The 21,404-nt window shown below is 37.0% G+C and overlaps 1 protein-coding gene across 3 annotated transcripts in view; it reads left to right on the top strand.

The window, feature by feature from the left end:
- The window catches only part of IFIH1 (interferon induced with helicase C domain 1), a 58,012-nt gene that overhangs the window by 33,628 nt on the left and 2,980 nt on the right, over positions 1-21,404 (top strand). For 2 of the 3 annotated variants that reach the window (XM_067026185.1, XM_059052558.2), the window contains exons 5-13: positions 83-303; positions 7,747-7,957; positions 9,024-9,241; positions 10,404-10,520; positions 13,273-13,396; positions 13,908-14,171; positions 15,418-15,677; positions 18,118-18,267; positions 19,078-19,239. In XM_067026185.1, the coding sequence (XP_066882286.1) occupies positions 83-303; positions 7,747-7,957; positions 9,024-9,241; positions 10,404-10,520; positions 13,273-13,396; positions 13,908-14,171; positions 15,418-15,677; positions 18,118-18,267; positions 19,078-19,239 (1,727 nt within the window). The remainder of the gene's footprint in view (positions 1-82; positions 304-7,746; positions 7,958-9,023; positions 9,242-10,403; positions 10,521-13,272; positions 13,397-13,907; positions 14,172-15,417; positions 15,678-18,117; positions 18,268-19,077; positions 19,240-21,404) is intronic. The other variant, XM_067026184.1, reaches the window with a different exon arrangement.

Here is a 21,404-nt window from a genome sequence, read left to right as displayed (position 1 = left end):
ATTTATGTTCAGTTTCAGGCCTCCTAGCCTTAGTTATTTTGTTGCCTATTTCCTTATTTTTCTTCCTTTTCACCTCCTTCAGATGAAGAGAATGTGGTACAAAGAGCATCCCCTGAGTCAGAAATGCATCTCAGGCCTTACCAACTGGAAGTGGCCCAGCCAGCCTTGGAGGGGAAGAATATCATTATATGCCTCCCTACAGGGAGTGGGAAAACCAGAGTGGCCGTTTACATTGCCAAGGATCACTTGGACAAGAAGAAAAAAGCATCTGAACTTGGAAAAGTTATAGTCCTTGTCAATAAGGTATTCAAACAGCACATAAATAGAACATGGTTCATTTTATTTTTCTGAAGCATTTGTATAGTGACATTTGTAACAATGGATCACACATTTAGTTTAGTTAGGGAAAATGTCAAAATAGGTAATTTATTTTAAATCTTTGCTTTTCCAGCTATATGTAATATCTCAGTTATTAGCCATTAAAGTCGATTTTCTTTCTCTTAAGCCAGAGCATTAAGTTAAATAGCTGTAACTGAGGTATAAAGAGTATTTTACCCAGATTTTCTTTAAGGTGAACTGGTACTAACTTATCACTGCATATGAACATAAATGACCTCAAAATATCCCTGGAATCTAGGCGTAAACATTGTGTTCTAGAGTCTCTTTAACCACTGACCCTTAGTCAGAAGTGGCAAGTGCTCTTTATTCAGAATATATGCAATTTGGTTTGAAGATGAAGAGAAAATTAAGTGAATATTTGGCTGATTTATATCAAATTAAATAGATAAATAATTTTCAGATATTTTGTATATGTAAATATATACATATATCATTCAATGCAACTGAGATTTTCTTTAGTATTTGTATCTTAGGATTCTTGAAGCCTATCTTCATAAACACGTATAGGTCTCCTTCATTTTAAATAAAATCTAGTTATCTGAGCTTTATTCAGATACATCAGAGTTTATTAATTTATAAATTTGCAAATTGGGGATATTAATCTTTACCATTTTATGGAGTAAAATTGAGTACATTTTTCCATGAGCAGAAACAGTCTTTTTTCCCATTACTTATGGTAACTAGATTCTCATTTACTCCTTTACAGAAATTATAGTAATAGACTATATATGTAACTTTCCTCTATTTTTTGGATTTCTATTATGCTGAAAGTTTTAGTTGCAACCTGCTTTTCAGTACTAAAGAAACATACTCAGAATCCACTATCTTAATGATTTATGTCATGTAGCTCCAAACGTACTTTGTATGTACATGCTAAGCCTAAAGACTGCTCCTTTATTCTTACATGCCCACTATTAGAACAGTTTTTGTGTATGTGTGTGTGTGTGTGTGTGTGTGTGTGTGTGTGTGGTAATGGTGATAGGTTAGAATTTTTTTCCGTGGCTTTTCATGTATTTCCTTTATTAAGGATATTATCTTTTGGAATAAAAGAAATCTAGGTGTGAATACAATTTCTACCTACCAGTAATGTGATCTTGGGCAAATCACTAACTTCTCTTACTTTAGTTTCTTCATCTGTAAAGTGAATAAAAGAATATTACCCTATACAGGGTTGGAAGTTTAAATTAGATAATCTATCTAAAACCTAAGAGTGACTCAGTAAATATTAGCCCTTTCTTCCATCCCTTCCTCCTCACCTTTATAACTAATAAAGTGGAATTCCTTAAGCAGTGAGCAGGGTCTTAAGTGCCAGGTCCAGAGAAGAGAACAAAGTTAACTGGATTTGAAACCACTTAAGCTGATGCTCTTGATACCATTTGAACATTCTGCCATTTCCTCAAACTCATTCCCTTCATCTACTCTCCCAAAGAGCTCTCCTTCCCTACTTGTCTGTCTCTCTGTTGGTTATATTACCTCCTCCGAAGCACATAGCCTCAAAACCTATGAATTATTTTTGATTCATCACCTTCCTTTTCTTCCCTTATCGGGTCACAGCGTCATCGACTATTAGAGTTGAAAGACGCCTTCGAGATCCAGTTTTTGTCCATTGCTGAGTGGTTCTCTCACCTCTGCTGAGTAACTTCTCATATCAAGGAGGTCCTCCTTGTAACAAGACAGCTCAATCCATTCTTTGAACAACTGTCACTGCTGGAGAGCCCTACCTGCATTCATCAAAATCTGTTTCTCTGGAATACACACTCATTGGTTAGTGTTCTTTCCTCTGTGATTATACAGAGTAAGCTGAGTCTTAATTCTTCTGCCTTATGACAGCCCTTCACATAGAGAAGGAAGGCTTGCATCATGTGACTCTAAAGTGATTTTTCTCTTAGTTTCCTGGGATAAATACTTCCAGTTGCTTTATACGTTCTTCATATAACATGGTTTCCAGACTTTTCATCATCCTGAGAGCTCATACTTTTCCAGACATTATCTAAAACCCTGTTAAAACACAGTGTCTAGGGCTGGACAAAATACTATAGATATAGTCTTAGTGCAGAGTATAGGAGAGATGAGATGTGACATTTGGTCCGTGACTGGGTTTGCCTTTGTCACAAGTTCTGGCACCACAGACTCACCTGGAGTTTTCTATAACCTAAGAATCCTCATCTCCTTTTCATTTGAAAATCTGTTAAACTAGGCCTCTCTTGTTATTTTTGTGCAGTTAATTTTGAGCCTAAATGCAAATATTGAGCCTAAATGCAAATACTTACATTTATTTTTTTCATATTATTCATCTTGATTGATCTTTTCAGGTCTCATGTTTTTGTATGCATCTCACGCACCTTCCTTTTTGTATAACTCCTTATCCTCTCAGTGCTGTATTCTGGTTGCGAATCTTTCATCCCATTGGATCGAGGTGATACTTACAAATGCACATTTGCAACCATGTGTTTTTTTTGTTTTTTTTTTTTTTGCGGTACGTGGGCCTCTCACTGTTGTGGCCTCTCGCGTTGTGGAGCACAGGGTCCGGACGCGCAGGCTCAGCGGCCATGGCTCACGGTCCCAGCCGCTCCGCGGCACGTGGGATCTTCCCGGACCGGGGCACGAACCCATGTACTCTGCATCAGTAGGCGGACTCTCAACCACTGAGCCACCAAGGAAGCCCTGCAGCCATGTTTAAACGTTAAATTATCCTCATTAGTTACTCATATGCATTGCATTGTTGTGTAGACATTTAAGGACATGGGTCTAATTCCTGATCTGTTTCCCTGTTGTTTTTCCCCTAAGAATTATTAGAAATCCCTCTACTAGATCTTCCATCTATGTCATAATCGTTTACTTTATTATCCCATTTCTTTGAATTTTAAAGTAATTTCAGCTTTAATTCTTTTTGATTGAGTCAGGTAATCTCAGGCCCAGTAAGTCAATATAACCTGCATTCTGTATTTGGCCCAATGGCAAGGTATTATAACCCTTGATCTAGGAAGGAGAAATCCTGTTCCTAACATCATTTACTTTTATCTCCCTCCATCCTTTCCGAAGTTATCACCTTTAGATGCAGGGAAAAATGAAAACACCACCTGTGTTCCCAGACTTTCTTTTCCTAACTAGGGCTTCAACATGAGAGAGAAATCCCAGGTTCCTTCAGATGCTATAATACAGCCCCATATGATTCAGCAGAAGTGGGTAGCCGTTGGGTTTGATTAGTCTTGGCAGGCACTCTGTCACACCTCAGGAAAAGGCTCCAAGAGGCCCACACGCCTCCCAGTTAGCCATGTCAGGCTTGCATCTGGCTCTCTCTGTGTCCTTCAGTAGGAAGCCAACACCACCCAAAGTGAGTCTCAGGATTTCCAACACCTGCTACCACCTATGACAATGTCTTGTAGACCAGAAGATGCTGCTTCTTTGGAAGATCTCGGCCCACCCTTTATGGGCAGAACCTCAGGTTTTTATGCCACTCCATAGTATAGAGATTCTTAAATCATTCAACAACATGAGAGTATTTAAAGACAAATCAAATGCAGATCCTGCCCTCAAGGAATCTATAGTCTAGGAAATGAGAGATATGTATTAATATAATAATAAATATTGTATTACACTTCATATTATCTCATTAAAACCACACAGCTATTCTTTGAAGTAACCATAATTATCTCCATTTTACCAATCAGGAAACAGAGGCTTTGAGGCTTTAATTGGCCTGTCAGGGGTCATCCAGCCAATAAGCAGCAGAGCTGAGACTTGAACACTTTTCTTCTGAAGTGAACTGGTCCTCCCTTCTGTCATTCTCCAGAATAAAAGGATGCTAGAATAAAAGGATGGTGAAATACCAGGGAAGTTTTCTGAATACTGGCAATATGTCAGCCTCTATTTCATTTAATTTTCATAACAATTCCACCACAGGTTAATATTTTCCTGACTTTATTAATGTGGAAATCGAGATGATTAAGAGCCTTGTCCAAGGTCACACAATAAGCAAGTAGCTGGAGCAGTTGTTTTCAGAGCTCACTTTCTCTCCTCTGGAGCATGCTATATCCACAAAATTTAATTTTCCTTCTCTTCCCCAGAATCTTTTTTACTGACTTCCTTCTTAGATTATTTCCTCTTTCTTGTATAAGTAGAAGGAAAAGAATAGTTCTAGAAAAGTGAATTGGAAATGACTTTGTGGAAGAAAGAGAAGAGCTGTGGTTCTCAAATTTTAAAAAGACCTAAATGTCATACTGGATGCTTCATAAAAGTGCAAACTTCCGCTTCCCTGCTTGCTCAGTGGTTAAGAATCCACCTGCCAATGCAGGGGACACGGGTTCGAGTCCTGATCTGGGAAAAGCCCACCTGCTGCGGAGCAACTAAGGCATGCTCCACAGCTACTGAACCTGTGCTCTAGAGCCCACAAGGCACAACTACTGAAGCCTGCGCACCTAGAGACCATGCTCTGCAACAAGAGAAGCCACGGCAATGAGAAGCCCGTGCACCACAACGAAGAGTAGCCCCCGCTCACCGCAACTAGAGAAAGCCCACGCACAGCAACGAAGACCTAATGCAGCCAAAAATAAATAAATAAATAAAATTTTTTAAAAAAAGGAGCACAAGCTTCAAGACTCAGTCCCCAGAGATGGTCGGTCCCTAGATTAAGTAGTTCTTGGGTGGGGCTCAGGAGTCTGTGTTTTCCAAATCTCTGAATTGATTTTGTGGCAAATAGACCAGAGACTTCACTTTGGGGTTGGAGGCGGGTGGGTAGGCTGGAACCACTAACTGAAAATTTCTCTTTCTACGCCGTGTTATGCTCTTTCACTTACCAAATTTGTTATTGATTCACTTTGTTTCCTTGGAATTCATGGATTCCATTTAACCCCTTCTCCCCTCCACATTCACTCTTAGAAGCCCTCAACATTTCTACTAAATGATAATACAAAGACATGTTCTTCCTACATGGTTCTCTCCAGCCAGCCCTTATTTTTCACATAAGTGGAGTTCATCTCAAGTTAAAAAAAAAAAAAAAAGAAGAATGCATACCTTGCAGACCAGTGGAAAGATAACCACTGATCACTTTATCAGGTAATTACATTATAAGGAGTATAATGCACATTCTTTGATGTTTGCCCTTGAAACTCTTCCTGCCAACTCTGTTTGCCACACTGTACACTCCTGGGCTTCCATTGTACAAATTCTCCTAGGATATGACCTTCAAGATGGCCTGGTTATTCCTTTCCCCAGTATAGGAGCTATTCTGAATGACTAGTGATGTGTAGCCTCGAGGTATCAACTCAGCTACCTTCAGCAGGCACTACAACATAGAGAGTCAGCTCTTTTTTTCTCTACATGCAACAAAACCTTTATTAACACTTTGAACAGGTTCAGCTATTACCGAAGCTGGTAATTTCTAAATGTAAATTGGGGTAGAACGAAGAGTAATGCCATCATTTGGGCACTGTGAATGAAGGACTGAAGAATTGACAGCCACCCCTCCGACAGAGGAGCAGGTACAAGGGCAATGCTTTCTGGAAGTTGTAGTCAGGTAGAGTGAGGCCATCTTCCATCTGCTTGCCTGTAGCGATGAGCTCTGCTGGCCAGTGGGGATGCCTTCTTTATTCGGGATTTTAGCTTTCACTTATATTCTCCACGATATCACTGGGTTCCTCCTCCAGGGTGATGGTCCTGCAGGTCAGGATCTTCACGGAGATTTGCATTTTGACCTGTTAGCGAATGTGAAAATACTGTGAGTCACCAATCAGGTGGAGTCACCTCAGTGCCAACACACTCACTGGACAGCCTCTCTGAAAGAGTTTTCACTGATTTGGTGTTTTTGTTTTTGTTTTGTTTTTTAATTGAAGTATAATTGATTTATATTGTTCCCGGTGTACAACACAGTGCTTCAGTTTTATAAATATATAAATATTATATATACTCTTTTTCAGATTCTTTTCCACTATAGGTTATTACAAGATATTGAACATAGTTCCCTGTTCTATACAGTAGGTCCTTATTATTTATCTATTTTATATATAGTACTGTGTATCTGTTAATCCCAAATTCCCAGTTTATCCCTTCCCCGCCTTTCCCCTTTGGTAATCATACTTTTTTTTTTTTTTCTTTTTGACTGCACCATGCAGCTTGTGGGATCTCAGTTCCCAGACCAGGGATTGAACCTGGGCCATGGCAGAGAAAGTCCAGAATCCTAACCACTAGGTCACTAGGGAACTCCCATAAATTTGTTTTCTATGTCTGTGAGTCTATTTCTATTTTATAAATAATTTCACTTGTATCATTTTTTAAGATTCCGCATATAAGTGATATCATATCATTATTTGTCTTTCTCTGTCTGACTTACTTCACTTAGTAGGATAATCTCCAGGTCCATCCATGTTGCTGCATGTGGCATTATTAATTCTTTTTTTATGGCTGAGTAATATTCCATTGTATATGTATACCAAATCTTTTTTATCCATTCATCTGCTGATGGACATTTAGGTTGCTTCCATCTCTTGGCTATTGTAAATAATGCTGCTATGAACACTGGGGTGCATGTGTCTTTTCAAATTAGGGTTTTCATCTTTTCCAGATATACACCCAGGAGTGGGATTGCTGAATCATATGATTACTGTATTTTTATTTTTTAAGGAACCTGCTATTTTGTTCTTTCTCAGCCACCAAAACGAGTCCAGCAGTCCATCCCTTCACCGCCATCCTTTCCCTTAGGCAATGTCTTGCCTCTTCACCTTTGGTTTTCTGCTTCCTCCAATTCCTTAGGCAGGGTGCCTCTGGCCTGATTCCCAAAAAATAACTACAGAACAATTCATAAGGGTCCTATGAACGGTTATACAAAATTTAAAGTACTCTGCTTGGTGTTCATAGCCCTTTATAGCTTGACCCTGTTTTACAATCTCAAAATTTATTTCTTATTCAGCCTTAGTTTCAGTTTATCTCTTCATTGACCCATGGTTTACAAGATTAAAGTTCCTCCTAAACCCCTCTTTTGAGGGGTCAGTTGCTTCTTCCATTTTGCTGTCACTTTCTATGTGTTTCCATGGAAGAATGATCACATTGTGTTGTGATCATTTGTATTGTTTTGTTGATTCTTGGTCCATGTGCCCAGCTAGAATGAGTTCCTGACAGTTGTCAACCATAATTTAAACATCTTTGTGTCCCAGACACAATGTCTATACCTAATAGACATTCAATAGATGCGTATTGACATGTGAAGGAATGGAATGACGGATAGGTTGTTACACCTAATTAACTGATAATGCAAACACCTCTGTTAATGCTTGACACATAGTAGGCCTTTGATCAATATTCCTTTTGTTTGACAATGCTCTTTCTCTCTTTTTAACTTTGGCATTTTTAAAGGTACCATTAGTTGAACAGCTCTTCCGCGAAGAGTTCGAACCATTTTTGAAGAAATGGTATCGTGTTACTAGATTAAGTGGTTATACCCAATTTAAAATAACATTTCCAGAAGCTGTCAAGTCTCATGATGTTATTATCAGTACAGCTCAAATCCTTGAAAACTCCCTTTTAAACTTAGAAGAAGGCGAAGATGATGGTGTACAGTTGTCAGGTAGGTTGAAATGTTTATTTTTGTAAAAAGAATTAGTAATACTAAAGGTAGTAACAGAGGTTGTATTAGTTACATAATTTTTAAAATGTTGATTCATTTTGATTTATTATTTTTTATCAATTTTTAATTGATGTATACTTTATTTACAATGTATAATTTCTGCTGTACAGCAAAATGATTCATTTCTACATATAATACATTCTTTTTTATATTCTTTTCCATTATCATTTATCATAGGATATTGAATATAGTTCTCTGTGCTGTACAGTAGTATTTTGTTGTTTATCCATTCTAGGTATAAAAGCTTACATCTGCTAACCCTGACCTCCCACTCTATAATTTTGATTTAGATTGTCTTCCATTGCTTAAGTTTTCATTCAAACCCTTCTTCCTTAGGGAAGCAGACAAAAAGTTGGAAAAGTTTTTAATTAGATCACTTTATTCTGCATAAGAATATCATGATTAAATCAAACACTTACTGGACTTTTCATTTACTCTATTTTTAATTACCGACAAGTTCTTTTTACATATTAGTGGATCCTGTTAGATATGCCTTCTTCTCCATTGAGTAAATACAATCCTTTCTATTTTGTGGGGGATGGGAAGAAAAGGTAAGAGAGAGGTAGGGAAAGAAGTATATATAATCATAATAATTAAATGCAATGTTAAAACAAGGTAAAATTATTCCTCTTTAAATCATGTTTTTCATTTGATAGAATGAAAGTAAAATTCACCAACTTAAAATTAAATATTTTTTAAAGAACAAAAATGTAATCCTGAGAGTTTTGAGGAATAAGCCAGGGTTTGAAGTCCATCCCATAACACTTTTTAGATCTATAAATTTTCCAAAACTCATCTATTAAGTGGGTATAGTGTCTAACAGGGATAGTTTCATGATTAATATACACTGTATATTATAAACATGTGCATATACAGGTGGCTAGGATAGTTACATTTCCCCTTAAAAGGTGAAAGGTGCTTGGCTGCTCAGTTTCCTAGCTTAAAGGTACTTTTACACTGTACCTTGCCAAGATGGACAAATGAACCATTTGAATTTTCTTTTAAGACTTTTCTCTCATCATTATTGATGAATGCCATCACACCAACAAAGAAGAAGTCTATAATAACATCATGAGGCTTTATTTGCACCAGAAGTTGAAAAACAACAGACTTGAGAAAGAAAACAAACCAGTGATTCCCTTACCTCAGATACTGGGACTGACAGCATCACCAGGTGTTGGAGGGGCCCAAAAGCAAGCCAAAGCTGAAGAACACATTTTAAAAGTAAGTAAATCATTAACTTTATGCATAACCAAGAAAACCAAAGTTAAAGAAAATGCCAGTGCTTCTTGGGTAAGATTAAGTCCAAGTGCCATGGTGTGCGTGAAAGATGGTATTCCATGATCATCACTTAAGTGAAACCTATACACTTTAAAGTAAATACACTCAATCTTCTACAAAAGAATACCCTAATAAATAACTATGACGCAGAACAATATCACAAAAATTGTGGAAAGCAAATGTAATTAGTGAAAAATTGGGACAAATAAAATACCTTGTTTTAAATATCTACCCCTATTGTTAAACTTAATGATCTACTTGATATAGAAATATGCATACACTATGAAAGTTTCTAATTTTTATACACATTCCATGAGTTTCAAAATTGTATAATTTCTTCTGTGTCTTTTTTTGTTCTGTGTGATACTCAGATTCTGGGCAATTCAAATTAAATAGGAAAATGGAGATATGAGAACCTTTAATTAAAGGTGTATTTCTTGTCAGCTGCCCCCAAATGGTAACAACACATAAAGTACTATTGTTGATCTCAAGCATTGAATGAATTCAAAGTAACTCACAAAGTATGTTGGCACCAAGGCATTGCATTTGTATTTTAAGTCTCTTTAAGCTGAAGTCAGTAAAAATCATATAAAGTAGACAGAAGCACAATTATTGGTTCCAACATATAATTTATTACTAGAATTAAGGACTAACTCCAATCCAAATCCAGGCACATGGGCTTTGACTGCTCCTGTCTTTGCACTGCCCTCTTTTATATGTAGAAGAAAGTGGTAATATGATCCATGGATGTCAAGATGACCCTTAAAATGCCTCATGTAATATGGTTAGCTCATAACCATTCTCTTCCCATCTCTGCAATTTTCTGTACTCTCTCTGCGTCAGTTTTTCCAGCTGGAAAATGGAATGTAAGGAATGAAAATAAATACTTTTTTTTCTGGAATTTTTCACCAACTTGATTTAGAAGTTCTTTTTTTACTCTATCAGGCTAAATGTTTTTGGTTAGTCAGATCCACAGTAAAGCAAGCAATACTAAAATGCTATGTTTAGCAAATCATGCTACCTACTTCTTACATGAGAAAGAATTCTACATTTGAACCAACTGAAAGGGAAAATATTTGAATATTGAAAAATGTCTCTTTTTCAGATATGTGCCAATCTTGATGCATTTACCATTAAAACCGTGAAAGAAAATACTAATCAACTTAAAGACCAAATAAAGGAGCCATGTAAAAAGTTTGTAATCGCAGATGACACCAAAGAAGTATGTGCTTAAATTTTTATATTCATTTGATAGATGATATGGTACACAACTGAACAATGCAAAGATTATTTATACTGACCATCAGAAGAATGTTATTTTAAATTTTTAGCAAAAAAGTTGCAGTGTTATTCCTTTTTTACTGATATTGGGTAGCAAAGCACTGCTGTGAAGTCTCTCTTCAATTCTTCTTTCAGTTTTCTAGTTTATATGAAGAGTAGCTCAGTAGTTGGTTGACTGCATATGAGCCGCAATGGGGTAGGGGTGGCAGAGGGGATGACGAGGGTTGTAAGGCTAAACTAGAGGAATCACCATAGTTTCTTTTATTCTTTTTACTTTCTTGATGAATTCCAGAATTGATTTCCTGACATTGAATAGAGGCAACAGATTACAGTTGGCAATGATAATGGGAATCCTACCTACCTGACACATTTACTTTCTTATGAAAATACTTATGGTAAAGCAGTGAAATATTTAATTTAATGGTATTTTTGTGATGAACACCTTCACTGATTATAAAAACCAACTGAGGGCTTCCCTGGTGGCACAGTGGTTGAGAGTCCGCCTGCCGATGCAGGGGACAGTGGTTCGTGCCCCAGCCCGGGAAGATCCCACATGCCGCGGAGCGGCTGGGCCCGTGAGCCATGGCCACTGGGCCTGTGCGTTCGGAACCTGTGCTCCACAATGGGAGAGGCCGCAACAGTGAGAGGCCTGCGTACCGCAAAAAAAAGAAAAAAAAAACCAACTGAGAGTCACTTTGAACATTATAACCAGTACATTATGTCAGTACTTTCTTTTGTAAATATAAAAAGCATCATAAATTTTAGCTGTGAGTACTTGATAATAAGTGTGATCTTTCCAAATCTACCTCATAAGGATGTTGAATTATGAAATATGCATAACAGATAACGTTGTGTTTGAAATGTAGGAACTGAACTAACGTTAGCAACCAATTGCCATAGGTCATTCTTTTTTGGAAATTCTGAAAAACAGCACTATCTATTCCAGCTGAAGTAGCACATTTGAATGTACTTTATTTTTCTTCACTTTTTGTTACTTATTCAGTTTTATTTGATAAGTTTAAATGCATGTTTCTAATCGTAATCATTTAAAAAAAATCCACAACATTTGTGGTCATCCATTTATAATGCTTGGTGTCAGTTTATCTCTTGTAAAAATAAAATACAGTGTGTGTGTATGTGTGTGTGTGTGTGTGTGTGTGTGTGTGTGTGAAAAAAAAAAAGTGATGTTAAAAAAACTAATATAATGTTATATGTCAATTATATCTCAATAAAAGAACAAAGTAATAGTTATTAATATGTTCTCTGATATAATTTATCTCTTGTATATAATTTTTTCATTTTGAGAATGTTATAAATGTTTGATTCTTGTATGTAGGACATAACTGAGTTTTAAATCTCACAGTATTTTACCTTTTAATTGGTATGTTCATCTCATGTATATGCATGTGATAATGAATATATTTGACCTGAAGACTAAAAAAAAAATCCACAACATCCTCAGAGTATATTTTATTTTATTTATTTATTTATTTATTTATTTATTTCGGCTGTGCCCGGACTTCCTAGTCGCAGCATGCAGACTCTTAGTTGTGGCGTGCATGAGGGATGCATGTGGGACCTAGTTCCCCGACTAGGGATCAGACCCGGGGCCCCTGCATTGGGAGTGCAGAGTCTTACCTACTGGACCATCAGGGAAGTCCCCTCAGAGTATATTTTAAAAGAATTTGCCATCTTACTTTTTTTTTTTTTTTAAACATCTTTATTGGAGTATAATTGCTTTACAATGGTATGTTAGTTTTTCTTTACAACAAAGTGAATCAGTTATACATATACATACGTTCCCATATCTCTTCCCCATCTTACCTTTTAACTTAATTAACTTTGGTTATACTTTTTATTGAAGCATAACACACGTACAGAAACGTTCAAATTCGTAAGTGTACAGATTGCTGTGTTTTCATAAACTGAACACACCTGTATAACCAAAATCCAGATCAAGGGACTTCCCTGATGGTCCAGTTGTTAAGACTCTGCCCTTCCAGTGCAGGGGGCCTCCGGTTCGATTCCTGTAGAACTAAGATCCCACATGCTATGCAGTGCGGCCAAAAAAAGAACAGAGAAAAATCCAGATCAAGAGACAAAACACTGCGACAACCCTCAAAACTTCCTATTGTCCCCTCCAGTCACCCACCCCCCGTGGGATAACTACTATCCTGACTTCTAACACCAAAGATGGCTTTTGACTGCTTTTGAACTTTATATACATGAAATCCTATAGTATGTACTCTTCTGTGTCTGGCTTTTTTCAAAACTCTACCTTTTAACTTTTTATTTTGGTAGAAATAATACTGAAACCAGTTCTTCAAAAAGGAATGTTTTCTAAATTAAATTACAAGCTTTCTAAATAATTGGGGCATTATTTAATATATATTTTCAAAATTACTATTAGCATTCAAAGTGTATGCCATTCATTAATTTTATTTTTGTAAACTCTTAAATTGGAAATTCCAGCAGGGATACCTGGTATTGGTGTGGTGTGGCTCAAGGGTGGAAGTAAAAGAGAAGCTGATAAAAAAATCAGTGTACAAAGAGGTGATCAGAGTGACTTGTTACTTTGTCTAGACAAAGATTCTGAATCAAATTTGTTATAACTTGGAAATTATTTTAACACAGATAATGTTATTCATTCAGCAATATAAACATGTAAGAATAAGTGTATAATTTGTTTTTAGGATCCATTTAAAGATAAACTTCTAGAAATGATGACAAAGATTCAAACTTTTTGCCAAATTAGTCCAATGTCAGATTTTGGAACTCAACCATATGAACAGTGGCTCATTCAAATGGAAAAAACAGGTAATTTGGGTTTTGACATAACACAATTTATCCCATGTTTATGCCATGATTCCAGATCACATATTCCCACGCAAACTGAAAGTAAGTGTAATAGCCAATGGAATTTCTGTGTTCTGAGTAGGACAAGGATAAACGTGTTCTAATTCCTTATCTAAGGAAAGAGGCACCAATTCACTTTTTCTTTATCTCCAGAGTCTTTCACTTATTGTATATTTAAAATATTAAGATAAATATTAGTATCTCTGTTTCCAAATGCATGCAAATAATATGTTTTTCATGCCATTCCTCTGAGTCAGCATGAGTCAAGTATGTTTTCTTGCTGACGCAGAATACAAGTAGCAAGTCTAGGAGTCAAAAAACTTGCCCCCTTTTAGTGCTCATGGCACGTTCTGAGATTTCAAAAAATGGTGAAGCCTATTTTTGAGTCAGTATCATAAACATATTCAAGTCCACAGCACAATTGAGGGGGTGTTCTATCATTATTTCACTCTATGTAACATATTTTTCATAGCTGCAAGAGAAGGAAATCGCAAAGATCGTGTTTGTGCAGAACATCTGAGGAAGTACAATGAGGCCCTACAAATTAATGATACAATCCGAATGATTGATGCATATAATCACCTTGAAACTTTCTACAATGATGAGAAAGAAAAGAAGTTTGCAGTCCTAGGAGATGACAGTGATGAGAGTGATGCTGATGATGAAGATGCAGGTGATAAAAAGAAACCTTTGAAGCTGGATGAGACAGATGAATTTCTCATGACTTTATTTTTGGGTAAGAATCAGTGTAACATTTTTTCATGGTCTCATACATTTACCTTTTTGGCACGAACCCACTGCTTCTCAAGAGTTCTCCAAAAGTCCCTCTTAAAATAATCTTTCATTGTGAAAGAAGAAATCTCCCTCATATTGGGGCTATTTCTGATTGATGGGATTAAGTAACCATGAGCTGTATGATCATAATTAATCATTTGGTCATCTGGTTTTATTGTCAAGATGACTGCAGTAAATTTATCTTAAAAACTAGCTTAATTATTAGATATGGCACAAGACTAACTGTAGTTGAACATCTTAGTACTTCATTATATAAAATCTTCCAGTTAGTTATTCACATATTTTACTAATTTAAACTAATTATTTCTTGCATATCAAAACTGTAATGAGGTATCACCTCACGCAGTCAGAATGGCATCATTAAATAGTCTACAAATAGTAAATGCTGGAGAGGGTGTAGAGAAAAGAGAGTCCTCCTACACTGCTTGTGGAAATGTAAATTGGTGCAGCCACTATGGAGAACAATATGGAAGCTCCTCAAAAATCTAAAAATAGAGTTACTATATGATCCAGCAATCCCACTCCTGGGCAAATATCCAGAGAAAACTCTAATTCTGAAAGATGCAAACACCGCAATCATAGCAGCACTATTTATAATAGCCAAGACATGGAAGAAACCTAAAAGTCCATCAATAGATGAATGGATACAAAAGATGTGGTATAGATAGATAGATAGATAGAGATAGAGATAATGGAATACTACTCAGCCATAAAAAAGAATGAAAAATATGCCATTTGCAGCAACATGGATGGACCTAGAAATTATCATACTAAGTGAAGTAAGTCAGACAGAAAGACAAATAATTATATGATACCACTTATATGTGGAATCTCAAATATGCTACAAAGGAACTTATTTATAAAACAGAAACAGACTCACAGACATAGAAAACAAACTTCTGGTTACCAAAGGGGAAAGGTAGTAGGAGAGGGATAAATTAGGAGTTTGGGCTGAGCAGATACAAACTACTATTTTTAAAATAGATGAATAACAAGGTCCTACCATGTAACACAGGGAACTATATTCAATATCTTGTAATAAACCATAATGGAAAAGAATCTGAAAAAGAATATATGTATATAATACTAACTGAATCAGTTTATTGTACACCTGAAACTAACACAACATTGTAAATCAAGTATACTTCAATAAAAAAGAAAATAAATAAACTAATTATTTCTTAAAGAAAATAAGAAAATGTTGAAAAAGCTGGCTCTAAACCCAGAACATGAAAATGAAAAGCTGACCAAATTGAGAAACACCATAATGGAACAATATACAAGGGCCGAGGAATCAGCACGAGGAATAATTTTCACAAAAACACGACAAAGTGCGTATGCCATTTCCCAGTGGATTACTGAAAATGAAAAATTTGCAGAAGTAGGCGTCAAAGCCCACCATCTGATTGGAGCTGGACACAGCAGTGAGTTCAAGCCCATGACACAGGTGAAAACATCCTTTGGGATTTTTTTTTTCCTTACGCCGTTATTTCCCTTCCAAGTTTAGTTGTAGTCTTTTCTTCATCAATCTTCCCACCAACCCACCAATACTGTAATGGAATGAAACACTTGTTCTTGAAAGAAAATTGTTTAATAGCAATCAATCAATCTGTGGTATTTGATAGGCTAACCATTATTCCAGGAATCATTTTTTCCACATTCTTGGAGGAACTTTCTAGATTGAGTTTCCTTTGCAAAAAATGATTGACATTTAAACTTAGTAGCAAAATGGGAAAACAATTACAATATAATATCAAGTGGAAAAATCAAATTCCCACAAAAATGTGTGCATTATACTTAGAATTATGTAAAATATGTTTGCATAGAATGAGATCTTTAAGGGAACTTGGAAAAATTAAGACATTTGATGTGTTAGAGATTCGGGACTATGAGAGATTTTCTTTTCCTTTTTAAGATTTGTTTTGTTTTGTTTTCAATTCATTATACTACTTTTGTGCACAGTATTAAAAAAACACTTGGGAGAGAAAAAAGACAGTCATAGCGATTATAAGCATGGGTGAAACCAGGATAGCATGTTAGAGTAAAATGTTCTTCTGAAGTCATATTGTTCCTCAGTCTTGCTGGACAAGGGGACACTTCAGTTCTGTTATGCTCATCATCATTTGGTCCACTGGAGCAAATTAAATCTGTTTTAATGTTTGCTGAAAAAATGTCATTCTTGAAATTGTCCACCATAACTCAGTATACTCTCTACATGTACTCATGTTAAAGTTGCCTCTAAAGTTTATGCCAGAGAAAGCACTGTTTTCTTTCAAAAAACAAACTCCTTGTTGGGTAAGGAGTTTACATCCTTTTTTATGATGAGAGCTGGTTTACTTAATATGTTTCCCTTTTTGCCCTAGCTTCCAGGAAACTCACAGGCAAAATTGAAGTTCATTTTCTCAGCCTATGTGTTAATCCTTGCAAGTAACACACCTATACTCTTTCACTTTTGGTCCTGTTTTAAAGTTTTTGTTCTATTAGCTTTAGTGTCAAGACTTCGATTTTATGTGGCCTCAGCTCCTCTTTGAAAAGGGATGGGGTACAAATGGAAGGTATGCATTCAAGCTAGTTTTAGCTCCTTATCCATTTCAGACTTGGTGGCTGCATGCCAAAATTTAGAACATGCCCCCTTCCTCACTCCCCACCTCCTCACCTGTAAACTGAGCTGGACTTATTGGAAGAGGAGTTAGGCATCTATGTGATATGATTTGAGGGTCTGACACTGTGTCTGAAATTTTCCTTCTTAAAGTTACTCCTGTGAATGAAGGCACAAACATCTGCTAAAATCCAAAGACATGTACGTTTTTATCAGTGGATATGAGTGCAAGAAGGAAAAATTATCAGAGAAGACTGGAGAGCGATCTTTCTGCAGGATTCTCCAGCAGTTAGGAGTCAAATAAAGACACCTGACATGCTGCCTCTGAAAAGAAAGGGATGGGAATAGGAGAACATACGTTTGTCTGACAGGTGTATTTTTGTTTAAAGTTTGGGGGCAAAAGATAGGGTGAATGTGCTCCAAAGGCCACTGGACCAACAGCTTTGATAAGAATGGTTATGAAAATAAAACTCCTCTGGCCACATCAAGCTAGGATTATGCTCAATCATTCCTCCTGTGCAAGGGCCAGAGTGCATATTTGATTTCTTTACCTATATTAACTTTCAAAATTCAGATTTTTTCACAAATATAGCTGTTTTAATTATGTTTTTAATAACTTCTTCTTGCATTTTTATTTATATCCATTTGAACAGATAATATATTTACCTCTTTCAAAATTAATAAGGTACAGGACGTACCACTGTCCTCCAGTCTCCCAGCTTCCCTCGCTGGAGGCAGCCAATGTTTTCAGTTTCTTCCAGGAATATTTCTTTTTTTTTCTTTTTTTTTTTTGCTTGAATGTCTCTTAAAATGACCAAATGCAGTATACCGTGTGTATTTTCTCTGTGACTCAAAATTCAACTATATATTTAAAATTGTCACTGCATCTTATCCTCTGTTAAAGAGTCTGAAATTAATGTATCAATAGTAAAAAGCAAAGCCTATTTTAGTTTCTCATTGTTGTATGCTCTTCTCAACTGAAAGCATCTCCTTTCTTTCTCCCAAGTCACCCATCAATTTGTTTCCTTGGCATAAATGATGGCCTTCCCACCTCCAGACTGGAGGATGGAAATATTTTTGTCATTGTGTAGTAATCCCAGATTGGAAATCAAATGTTGTCTCACCATCATGTCTTTGTTCAATGCCAAAAACAGATGGCAGCAAATCCGTGTATGATTTAATCCTTTAATTTACACTGACCAGTTGCAATTTAATATTTCTTTTCCTAATTAGAAGATTTTAATGTGTTTAGTGTTACAACATTTAATTTACTAAAATGTTTCTTCAGAATGAACAAAAAGAAGTCATTAGTAAATTTCGCACGGGAAAAATAAATCTGCTTATCGCTACCACAGTGGCAGAAGAAGGTCTGGATATTAAAGAATGTAATATCGTTATCCGTTATGGTCTCGTCACTAACGAAATAGCCATGGTCCAGGTACATTCAAATACCTCGATTATGTTCATTTTTGATTTTGTGTTCTTGTTTTGTTTTCTTTTAGTAAAACAGCACACATAGTTTTAAAAATATCTACGTAAAGAGAAATCAACCAGATAACCAGATAGCCACCAAATTAAGAAATACTTGGATTTCAAGAGTCCATGTGTTAGTATTCAGGGCCTCACTACTCAGAATGCATTTTTTATAAGGATGATATTCTAGTTGATAGTGAGGTTCCTGGGCAAGGCCATAACATTTTCTGTTACTGAAAATGTACCTAAATATTATCACTTGATACAGAAGACTATAGAAATGTATCACCGTGTTGAGCATGTTTCCATGGAAATATGTGCTCAACATTGAAGGTAGGATGCCAGGAACAGAGCAGCACTCTCCACAGCTCTGGTGGCAAGGTCAGAGATGCCCTTCTCCCCATTCATCCCTCCTACAACGTGGGGGACAGTGCCCTTCTCCCCAGCCCAAATCACTGATGATGGTTCACAGGGTTTGAGAGGGGTGCCCTGGGGAACAGAAAGGCGGGACAGGACGGTCTTGTGTTAGAGAGGCTTTTGAGGGCTGGTTTGGGGACTTCAACACCCTCATTCTAGAACATTTTTTCTGCATTAAGGTCCCTTTTGAGTTTGAAATAGCCGACTAATAAAGAATGAAAAATAATTAACTTTACAGAGAAGAGAGGGATCATTTGAGGACCGGGATACTGAGCAGTGAATATCATTCCAGGACAAAAACGGGAGCATTCACAGCAAGGCACAGTCCTTCGTTGACTTGATTTCTTTCTGTTCTCAGGCCCGTGGTCGAGCCAGAGCTGACGAAAGCACCTACGTCCTGGTTGCCCAAAGAGGCTCAGGAGTTATTGAACGTGAGACAGTTAATGATTTCCGAGAGAAAATGATGTATAAAGCTATAGACCATGTTCAAAATATGAAACCAGAGGAGTATGCTCATAAGGTATTGTTTTGGGCCAACTCTGAATTTTGGTTTTCCCTTTAAAATGGCTTGGGGCTTCCCTGGTGGCACAGTGGTTGAGAGTCCACCTGCCGATTCAGGGGACACGGGTTCGTGCCCCGGTCCGGGAGGATCCCACATGCCGCGGAGCGGCTGGGCCCGTGAGCCATGGCCGCTGAGCCTGCGCGTCCGGAGCCTGTGCTCCGCAACGGGAGAGGCCACAAAGGCGAGAGGCCCGCGTACCGCAAAAGAAAAAAAAAAAAAGGCTGCCTGTGGTTACCATTGATATCTCTGTGGCTAAGTCTCCAGACAGAAATTGTGGTGAATTTTAAATTCCAGTTTGATGAGCTGTGCTGAGTCCAGATTCACATACAAAGAATCAAGATCCACGGTGGGCAGAAATTGTCAGGGAGCCATTCTATAAACTTTGATAATATAAATTTAGGTTGTCCCTAATCCAGAAAGACTAGTGCAACTTACTTGTTCAACTCTACCTGGTCATTTTGGTCTGGTCTAATCTGTACAGGAACAATTTTTTTCATTCCAGAAATATCTGTGAAGTGCCTACTGTGTGTCAGGCAACATTGTAGAAACAGAACATAGTGGCAAGCAACGCAGATAGACCCCTGCTGCATGAAACTTATATTTGAGTGGTGAGATTTGAGGAGGGGAAACAATAAACAGAAATAAGGCAACTAATACATCGAATGGAAAGAAGAGCTGGAGAATTAGAACAGGACAATGTGAAACAAGCTTCTAGATGGGCACTTTAGGTTAGGTGTTTGGGAAAGGCTTCTTAGAGGGAGAGACATTGAGGCTAGCCCTGAATGGTAAGAAAATACATCATATATCATCTAGCTGCATCTCCGTTTACTAACATGGAGTCATTTGAGTTGTGAGAGGAATGCAGCGAAGGAAGAATGTATTTCTACAATATTTCAGGAAATCCCCCATACCACTGAATTAAAGACTGTAACTACTATAATAGCAAACAATCCATTTAGAAGAAAATTCACACCCTTGCATATGGGTGTGAATGTTAGTTTCTTAACATTGGAATTGGCTCTACCCTAAATAGAGTTTCACAAAAGGGATGCTTTCAAATTGGTGTGCATTGCTATAACCAACTCCAAGGTTTCCTGGCCAGGTTTCTACATGAATTTATATTTTAAAACCCCTTTAAATATAAGGCAAACCAAACATTTTGTGGTGTCAGATCAAACATTTGTGGCCATATAATACCCCTGGAAAGTTATTGTTTTACATTTAAAGTCCTAAATAAATCAGTCAAGTGGGATGTTTTCAAAGGTTGATGTTTCAAGACCTGTTGTTTTGTATAAACTCTAGAAACATCTCTGGAGTTTATGAGTCACATTTTTCCAGATAATCTCTAGAAAAAGACCCAGTCCCTTTGGGGGCCCCGGAATGGACTATATATTTAGGTCTCCTTCGGCTAAGAGACCTACTCTCCTGAAACTACTCCAGGCAGACAAACCCAGAGAAGGGATGGCAATGATGTGGGGTATATGCCACCACTACTCTGTACAAAGCCCCCAGCACCCATTGCCACCAGGTCAAAGCACTCCTTTCTTCTGATTTAAGAAATTCCTCAACACAACTTTCAGGCAACCACTAATGAATGGTGAGAGTTGACACATAAGGGGAGGTTTATTTTCCATGTCCTATACTGAGTTTATATATAACCGAAAGCTTCTTCAATCAAATCAGACTTCTAAGAGCAAGTTGAAGATGTTAAACATGTTCCCTGGCCTTCACCCAACAACATTTGCCACATTTTTACATTTTATTTGGGCTTTGATCATAGCTGTGCCTCCCATATATTTGTTATGATTTCTTTTCTCTTTTTTTTGCCCCTCTAATTGTTTCATATTCTTTACTAGTTTCGAGATACTCTTTTGGTTTCTGGTGTCCTGATTACATATCCAAACACTTACCTTGGTTTTGTTGTCTTTTTTTCTGTCGAGCTCATAGATATTTCTGAATTGCCCATATGTATCTGTTCCTGTATGACAAATCATCTTTGCACCAGCTCGCTGACCTGTAAATACTTGCAAGAACAACCTAACTAAACTTTTAAAGAACAGAATACTTCAATTCATTACATTGTTATAATTTACATGGGAAATTAGTCTTCATACTTGTCTGAT

Source organism: Kogia breviceps, chromosome 2, assembly GCF_026419965.1.
Source record: "Kogia breviceps isolate mKogBre1 chromosome 2, mKogBre1 haplotype 1, whole genome shotgun sequence".
Lineage (NCBI taxonomy): Eukaryota > Metazoa > Chordata > Mammalia > Artiodactyla > Physeteridae > Kogia > Kogia breviceps.
Note: the sequence above shows the minus strand (reverse complement) of the source record. Positions and strands in the feature narration are given on the sequence as shown.